This window comes from Epinephelus lanceolatus, chromosome 8 (genome assembly GCF_041903045.1).
Source record: "Epinephelus lanceolatus isolate andai-2023 chromosome 8, ASM4190304v1, whole genome shotgun sequence".
NCBI classification, from domain to species: Eukaryota; Metazoa; Chordata; class Actinopteri; order Perciformes; family Serranidae; genus Epinephelus; species Epinephelus lanceolatus.
This window is the reverse complement of record NC_135741.1, coordinates 13165190-13174735: the sequence shown is the minus strand read 5'-3', so window position 1 is coordinate 13174735 and position 9546 is coordinate 13165190. Positions and strand designations below refer to the sequence as shown.

The following is a 9546-nucleotide window of genomic DNA, read 5'->3' as shown; positions in this document are numbered from 1 at the left end:
GGTTTTCAGAACCTTTCATAGGGTGAGGAGCTCAGACATCCGGGAGGGACTCGGAGTAGAGCCGCTGCTCCTCCACATCGAGAGGAGCCAGTTGAGGTGGTTCGGGCATCTGGTAAGGATGCCTTCCGGGCGCCTCCCTTGGGAGGTGTTTTGGGCATGTCCAACCGGGAGGAAACCTTGGGGTCGCCCCAGAACACGCTGGAGGGACTACATCACCCGGCTGGCCTGGGAACGCCTCGGGGTTCCCGCGGAAGAGCTGACGTAACTGGCTGGGGAGAGGACTGTCTAGGCTTCTTTGCTGAGGCTGCTGCAGCCGCGACCCGGACCCGGATAAGCGGAGGACGACGAGTACGAGTACGAGTACGAGTACGAGTACGAGGTTTTCAGAAGTGATTTAATAGACGAGACCGAGTTTGCAGGCCTGATCTCCTCAAGCAGGTCACTCCAAAGTCAAGGAGCTCTGACTGCAAATGCTCTGTCACCTTTGTGAATTAATCTAGACCTCAGAACAACAAGAAAAGATGCATATGAGGATCTCAGAGTGCAAGAAGGAACACAGGGCAATAAAAGATCTGTTATATAAGTTGGAGCAAGGCCTCTCAGGGCTTTGTGAGTAATCAATAAAATCTTAAAATCAGTCCTGCAAGCGACAGGTAACCAGTGTAGGGAAGCCAGGATTGGTGGGATGTGGTCATGTTTTCTAGTCTGAGTCAAGATTCTGGCAGCAGAGATTTGGATGAGCTGGAGGCGCGAGAGAGATTGCAATAATCTAAATGACAATGATATGAATTTCTAAAGATGTTTTCCAGAGTGGAGAGCCCCCAAACTTTCCTATAAGACTTGCAAGCTGTGCAATAGCTTCTTAGTAGATTTATAATCATGTATAAGCACAGCGAACAGTTATTAATGATTCTTGTCCCCACAAGAATTGTATAACCATCATATATTTCCATCTTTTCTGACTGCACAGAGGACATTATTATCATTGCTTCATGGGAGGCGGTCAACATCAACATGTCCCTCATGGTGTATGTTGCCCACCAGAGGGAGCTGCTGACAACACACAAGAAGAACTGCATCATCCAGGGCTGGAGCTGAAGCTGCCTGGCACTGGTGCAGAAATCCTTCACAGACCGTCTGGTTCTCCGAGGATGCCTCTCCCTACAAGACTGGGACATGCGGGTATAATGACAGACCAGAAAATCTGTCTGTAAACAATCTTTTTCCCTTTTCAGCTCAGTAAAAAAATAGGTCAAACAGATTCTCTGTTAAAATGAAATTAAACTTTGCTCAATATTTTTCTGTTTTTTACATTAAGTCCCCCTGTTTCCTGTTTATAAGCAGTATATAAACACTTATGTGTTCATAACACATAAGTACACCTGTTCAACTGCTCGTTAAAAGGAAATGGCTTCTCAGCCAATCACGTGGCAGCAACTCAATACATTTAGGTATGTAGACATAGTCAAGACGAACTGCTGAAGTTCAAACTGAGCATCAGAGTGGGGAAGAAAGGTGATTTAAGTGACTTTGAATGTGGCATGGTTGTTGATCTACTGGGATTTTCACACACAACCATCTCTAGGGTTTACAGAGGATGGTCCCAAGAAGAGAAAATATCCAGTGAGCAGCAGTTCTGTGGGTGAAAATGCCTTGTTGATGCCAGAGGTCAGAAGAAAATGGTCTGACTGGTTCAAGATGATAGAAAGGCAACAGTAACTCAAATAACCACTAGTTACAACCAAGGTCTGCAGAAGACCATCTCTGAACCAACAACACGTCCAACCTTGAAGCAGATGGGCTACAGCAGCAGAAGACCACACCAGGTGCCACTCCTGTCAGCTAACAACAGGAAACTGAGGCTACAGTTCACACAGGCTCACCAAAACTGGACAATAGAAGATTGGAGAAACGTTGCCTGGTCTGATGAGTCTGGATTTCTGCTGCCACATTCAGATGGTAGGGTCAGAATTTGGTGTAAACATGAAAGCATGGATCCATCCTGCCTTGTATCAACGGTTCAGGCTGCTGCTGCTGGTGTAATGGTGTGGGGGAGATTTTCTTGGCACACTTTGGGCCCCTTAGTACCAACTGAGCATGGTTTAAACACCACAGCCTACCTGAGTATTGCTGCTGTTTCCATCCCTTTATGACCACAGTGTACCCATCTTCTGATGGCTACTTCCAGCAGGATGACGCACCATGTCACAAAGCTCACATCATCTCAAACTGGTTTCTTGAACATGACAATGAGTTCACTGTACTCCAATGGCCTCCACAGTCACCAGATCTCAATCCAATAGAGCACCTTTGGGATGTGGTGGAACAGGAGATTCTCATTGTGGATGTGCAGCTGACAAATCTGCAGCAACTGTGTGATGCTATCAATCAATCAATCAATTTTATTTATAAAACCCAATTTCACAAATCACAGTTTGCCTCACAGGGCTTTACAGCATACAACATCCCTTTGTCCTTAGGACCCTCATAGTGGATAAGGAAAAACTCTGGTAGAATATGAACCAAAATCTCTGAGGAATGTTTCTAGCCCCAGCAATTTATACCACAAAGAATTAAGGCAGTTCTGAGGGCAAAAGGGCGTCCAACCTGGTACTAGCAACGTGTACCTAATAAAGTGGCGGGTGAGGGTATAGCTTCTTTTGTGGGCACTTATTAGTGAAGGCTGTGGTATAAAAACATTATGAATGACAATATAGTAAAACAGAGTTGTTATAAAATATGCTTTTAAAGTAAACCTTATAATAACTGGATCATTACAAAAAAGGAAGAAAAACACAAGCACTGCAAACATTCAAATAAAACTTTTAATATTTCTCATAAGATAGTTTCCACATTGAGTACCAATGAGTTTGAGTTCACTAATCTGAAACCAGTGCTTACAGTAACTATTGCTACATTCATCTCATATAAACTGTAACAATAAGAACAGTAGCAACATCAGCAGAGTTTAACGTTCTCTGTGTGAACCACAGGAATGAGAGTGAGCAGAGGAGGTCTAAATCGAGCTAACGTGGTTATTCATTAGTGGTTTACCCATAATGTGCCATAATAATTAACAGCTGGGAGATTCATTATGAGAAATCAGTCGTAGTGATGGCTTTTAAATTAAGTGCTGCCACCATCACCTGTGATGCTGATGTTCATTGTAACCTGTCACATCTCAGTTTGGATGATTTATGTATTTATTACATTAAAAAAAAAGCTCATCTAGTTTCAGTCAAAGGGACTGTGTATTGCACTAATGGTGTCACCATAAAGGCCATTTTGCAGTCCTCTGAAGCCATAACAAAAAAAAATCAACTTAAGGTCCACTTACTGGCTTTTTCTGGGCTTTCAACCACATCTCATGGTCTTCAACAGAAGTTCCATACAACTTCACTGTCACGTGACTACAGCTGAGCCATCTCCATCTGCTGATGACGACTGTGAGATGTAGTTGAAAGTTCTAGAAAATATATTATTAAGAAGATCTTAAGTTATTTTACTGTTTTCCAGGTACATGACTGAACTTTCACCTGTAGTTTACTGATGGCCTTGACTGCCATTACATCTTGAGTATTGCTTGTAACTGCAGAAGATAAACACCACTATCAGGTGCATTAGCTAAGCTGTTAAAAAATGCTATTTATATAAACTTACTGTATATTTAATTTTAGCAACACATTTTGGCAGTCATCACTTTGAACTACATTCATACTAGTCTTGAAAGGATGCTGAATATTCAGTACAACTGTGGAAACACTGCCTTCAGGGAAGAATTTGACCTTAAAAAAGATAAAAACAAAATGAGCAGCCACCCCAACATGTTCTATATTAAATAAATAAGACATAATGAAATAAAGTAAAATAAGTAAAATATTACAAGATTAAGAGTCAAGAGCCATCTTCTGAAAGGCACAAGACATTTCACTAACAGCCAAAACTGTTAACCAGCTGGCTCCTTTTGGCTACAGCAACCAAATATTTATGCTCTATTTATCTTTCTGTAAACAATAACTTGAAAGTCACAACACTGAATGAATGAGTTAGCCACTACTGTTCACACTGGCTCTACATATTCTGAGTTTACAAGGCAACCTAGCTAGTTAGCTTCCTAGCCAGGTAGCATTTGCAGCCATTTTGTGCTATTGTGTGAAAATGGAACTTGTTAGCTTGTGCTTAGGATATGAGAAGTCATGTACACCAAGAGGGCTGCGTTCATATGGGCTGTTCTCATTAACACCGTAAACATGGCCCCAACTGAACGCAGCTAAAGTAAGCCCAGTTTACAAGACAACCTAGCTAGTTAGCGTGCTAGCCAGGTAGCATTTGTAGCCATGTTCTGCTGAATAAATGAGGAGTTAGTTATGTTTGGTTGCTACAGCAGATAGTCAGCATTAACTTTGGTAGTGTCGTTGCTCTAGCTAACGGGAGCTGCTGGCTAAATTTTGTGGCTGTTGCTAAATAAGTTTAGACATCAATATTAGTTTTGGCACTGTTGTAACGTTAGCACTAACTAACAGCAGCCACTGTTCAATTTTATGGCTGTTCAATAAATTTAGAGACACAACGTTACCAAGATAACTTTGAATTAATGAGGTAGCTGCTACTGACACTGGCTTTACATAATCGAAGTTTATTAGCCAACCTAGCTTGTTAGCTTGCTAGCCAGGTAGCATTTGTTGCCATATTGTGTTAAATAAAAGTAGTGGGTAGTAACTATGTTTGGAAACTGCAGCAGCTAGTCAGTATTAGTTTTGGTAACGTTACTGTCGTTGATCCAGCTAACGGGAGCCGCTGACTAAATTTTGGCTGTTGTTGAATAACAATATGAGACACGACATTACCAGGACAACACTGAATTAGCTGCTGCCAACACCGGCTCTATATAATCCAAGTTCACTAGCTAACCTTACGTGTTAGCTTGCTAGCCAGGTAGCATTTGTCGCCATGTTCTGCCTAATGAAGGTAGTGGCTGGCTAGTTGCTGTGTTTGGTTTCTGCAGCAGGTAGTCAGTATTAGTTTTGATGTTGTTGTTGCTGTAGGGAACGGTAGCTGTTGGCTAAATTTTCTGGTTGTTGTTAAACCTATAGGCTGGATTAAGTGATTGCCTAAGTGGTAAATGGGTGGTAATAATTTTGAAATATAAGTTTCAATAGGAAAAATACTATTATTAAGTAAAACAGAATTTTGTAAAAGGGTACTGAGCTAAAAAAAAAAGTGCAATAATAAATGCTAACTAAATAAAACACTGTAATATGAATTTAATGATGAAATACCATTAATTAATGATAATGGGTTTTAATAATTTATTATTTCCGAATTCAATGGTTTACTTTAATGTGTTACTCTATTTATTTTTATGATATTCATTTCATAATGCCATATTTACTTATTTAGTAATGAACACTTTGGGGCTCCATCATAACAAACTATATTTTTGTGGTTGTTGAGTCTGAGAGGTTTATAGTGTTATGTTGTACTGACAAACAGCCCTTTCCTACTGCTTTCTAACGTACTTTGGCACTCTTCAGTTACTTCATTAAGCACCAAATACCAGTATAAACATCAACAAAATTTTGCATCACTGTCTACAACTCCTCTTACATCACCAGGGTAACTGAAACGACTGTAAGGCACTTAAATCAATTTAAAAGATAATTACTTTGACACTGTTTACACTAAGTCATAAGGAGATCACATTGTCGAGACACGATGCTGCTCTGCAGACACAACTTCAACCATTGCATAGTTTAACAAAATGAAGGCTGTGCTGTAACAGGGCTCTCAATGTATGGCAGGTAGATATTAACAAAGGCATACTTATGCTATGTGTTACAACTGTTGAAAATAAGCTGCTGAAATATACAACAACCGTACACCATAAAGAATCTGCAATCTCATACAATATTCTGTATGCATTTGAAAAGCCAAATACAATAGTTAGTTTATGCTTAGATAAAAAAAAAAAAAAAGGCGAACAAACCACATTTCAAATTACAGAGGTCATTCCAGTGTTTTGACAATGTCATGCATTTCATACAAAATCCCAAAGCAGTCTCCTTATACTCCTTGGCAATATAAATGTTCACATAATGGAAAAAAAAAATCCTGAATTTGAAATGTCACCACAGTGGTGTAAAAAAAACAATAATTTAGGAAATGGATGGACAATTATAAAAACTCAGCATTGTATCAACACATGTCTGAAGTAGTACACTGTGTGTGATAGATAGGAGCAGGTTTACCAGTTTTGTCTGAACACTAGAGACAAGAATACATTAAAAACTGATTCATCTTCATCTTGCGTTAATCATCTATCAAAGATTTACAGAATTATGTAACAATCAGATCTATCATCAGCTTCTTGTGCGTGTGTCAGAGCTACAACAGGCTTTATGATTTTGATTTGTGCTAAGATTCGACTGGTTTTCTGACTGCATTATTAAAAAAATCTTAATTATTTTGGTTAAATTTAAGTATTTTGGTGGTTTTGGCAGTGAGGAATGTTTATTGGTAATATATCTGGTACACACTGCTGAGCAGTCAGCACTGGGTGGTTACAGGATGCATCAGGATGGTGAATCTCGAAGGAGACATTTTAGCTTGCTATTTTTAATGTGCATTCATTTATTTATTATTTTCATTACTTTAAAAAGGCTCTTTTAAATGCCTTGTTTTAAATACATTTTTAGGGAAATGTATACATAAAGTCCTGTTTACATAGAAACATAAATAAGATCAAATCTACAAATGATTAATATTTGTCAAGGAAGAAATTTCAACTGGAAGACTGACAAAGACTCAGATAACAGCCAAAAAATGTGCATAGCAATACAACATCGATGTATACACATCTTAATAAGGCATTGGCACATTCAAGTTCAATCTAAGACACAAGGAGTGTAAAGCACTATAGTAATAAATAGATTTTTTTTTGTCCTATTATTGCTAGTGATTTAAAAAGCAGTGTTCATCTCAACACAAAATCTACATATCTACATTTCTGACCACGATTTATAACTTCCCTAGATTCTTTGGAATCAATAGAAATAAGCATAATCTAGCCTCTATTCAAAGATGAATGCATATTTTTTTTAAATATAAAAACGTCTATTTTTGTAACTCATTGTCATCAAAGTATTGATTAAAGCAAACTTTTTAATCAGTCCTTGTAATCAAGGTTGAGGGCTTGAAAACATGAAGATATCACAAATAAACTAACAAAAAAAACATGACTGGAAAAGATTCAATACATGTAAACGTGGGCGGGGGAGAAAAAAAACAACACAACAAACAAATGACACAAACGGGAGGAAGCCTCTCCAGCAGCTGGGAGTGTGTTAGCTGCTGACAGGAACACTTGCAGCAGGATGGAGACGGTTGGAGATGCAGGTGAGGGGTCTTCCAGTAGGGGGTGCTAACAGCCCTGCTCATCTCCATCCATGCTTACACTGCTCTTGCGACTGCTGTCCTTTGAGGTGTCTGGGGAGACTGACGAGAGCAAAGGGTCCCCCCCTCTCACCGGTGATAAGTTATCTTCCATGAGGATGTCGTTGAGTTTGGAGCCCGGCTTGCAGTGAACACTGTAGTGGCCCTCGGGGAAGTTAGAGTGGCCTTCGTTTAGCTCCAGGGCGCTGGGTGGTTCTGGAGTGCAGGCCGGGTGGTGTTGGTGATGGGGGTGGAGCGTGTACAGGTCCTGGCGACAATCCTCCAGGGAAGGCTCCTGTTTAATGGACCGGGCCGCAAGTTCACTAGCGCAGAGTGCTGAGGAGGTGATGACCAGACCGTGAGCCCGCGCCTGCATCTCTAACTCCTGACAACCACAGAGAAACATACACACACAGGTAAGACAGTGACAATATTCACTGCCATATTATCTGTCACAATCACAGTCTTCTATTCTGGTGTCAACATGAGTCTTACACCACTATACTGTTTTACTTGCTTTATGGTTGGTCAAGAATAAAAGTACAAAATACTGATCCAGAGTTTCCCCCATGAAATTGGTTAGCGGCAGTAGTGGCATGTAACTAAGTACCGTACTTAAAGGGATACTTCCTCCCCGGAATAACCATTCGTATATTAATTACTCATCCTGTGTTAACACTGAATTTGTGAGGAAGATTTTTATTTTTTTTGCATGACTTCAAGGTGATGAACAACCCAAAAGCAGAGAAAATTCTTGATGAATTGAAGTCATAGGGGTCCACGTTTAACAACAGCAAAAATTTATCAGAATATCAGTTCACAAATTCTCTCAAGTCTCATTTATCCAGTCATATGCTCATTACGTCCCAAACAGACAGCCCTTTCTGATGGGGAACTGAACTAAAAGTGAAATTTATTTTTCTCTCTTCAGTGCCAAACTCCATTGACAAAAATGGTAATTTTACATCACTGGATATGTGTGCTGCTGGTCTACCACTGCCTCAGTCGGTTAGTTTGTTTGTGTTATTATGTGATTTTGGTGAATCTGAACTAACCTTTCAAAACACCAAAGTCACAGAATAACACAAACAAGTTACCAGATTGACGCAGTGGTAGACCAGCAGCTCACATATTCAGCAGTGTAAAAATAATTGTTTTTGTCAATGGAGTCTGGCTTTGAAGAGAGTATTGGTAAGTTTAACTTTTAGTTCAGCTCCTTGATGGAAAGGTCTGTCTGTTTGGGAAGTACTGAGCATACGGCAGGATAAATGAGACTTGGATTATACTGCACAAGTTGTATTAGAGTTTGTAAACGGATGTTTTGATATAGTTTAGAATTTTCTCAATTTTTGGATTTTTCATTCACTGGAGGCATGTGAGAAATTCCATGCATTTTTCCCCAATTCAATGCAACACAGGTTGTGTAATGATACACAGAGGTCATTTAGGGGAGTAATGTTTCCTTTAAAGTACACTTTTTAGGTACTTCCTTGAGTATTTCCATTTTATGCTACTTTATACTTCTACTTCGCAACATTTTGGAGGCAAATATTTTTCTTTTTGCTGCATTACCTTCTTTGACAGCTTTAGTTACTTTTCATATTCACATAATTAATACAAAATATAAATCAGCTAATAAATTATGATATATTATATTGAATAAGCTACCCAGCAGTCTATAATGTACATAAAATGAGGCCCACCTTTACCAACTAAACAATAAAGCCATGTATACATGAATGCATTAATAATTACAACTCAGTTATATAATGAATATAATTCTGAAATGGATCATTCTGCACAAAGACATTGATATTTTTGTATTGTTCTTCAGGAAGGAGTTTGAATGCCAGACTTGACTGACTGAACCAAAGTCATTATCTTTTCTGCTCTAAATAATTACTGAGACACATGATGTGATCAATCAATCGATGTCGACTGAGCCGAATCACACAGACCCTGATGCCTCTTGTCTTGTGATCAATTAGTTACAAGATGTCACAGCCTTTGCCGTGCAAATTAGTGGCTCTGCTCATTTCCCCTGAAGCTTGACGTATTTCTTCAAAGTCTCTCGTCATCACTGACAATCCCCTCTCTTTCCACTGCGTACACATG

General features: G+C 39.4%; 1 protein-coding gene across 4 annotated transcripts in view; it reads right to left on the bottom strand.

Annotated features, from left to right (window-relative positions):
* Positions 1-2813: 2813 nt before the first annotated feature.
* LOC117258432 (microphthalmia-associated transcription factor-like) overlaps positions 2814-9546 on the bottom strand; it is a 47882-nt gene continuing 41149 nt past the window's right edge. For all 4 annotated transcript variants that reach the window (XM_033629349.2, XM_033629350.2, XM_078169864.1 and 1 more), the window contains exon 10: positions 2814-7816. In XM_033629349.2, coding sequence (XP_033485240.1) covers positions 7421-7816 — 396 coding nt within the window. In that variant the 3' untranslated portion in view covers positions 2814-7420. The remainder of the gene's footprint in view (positions 7817-9546) is intronic.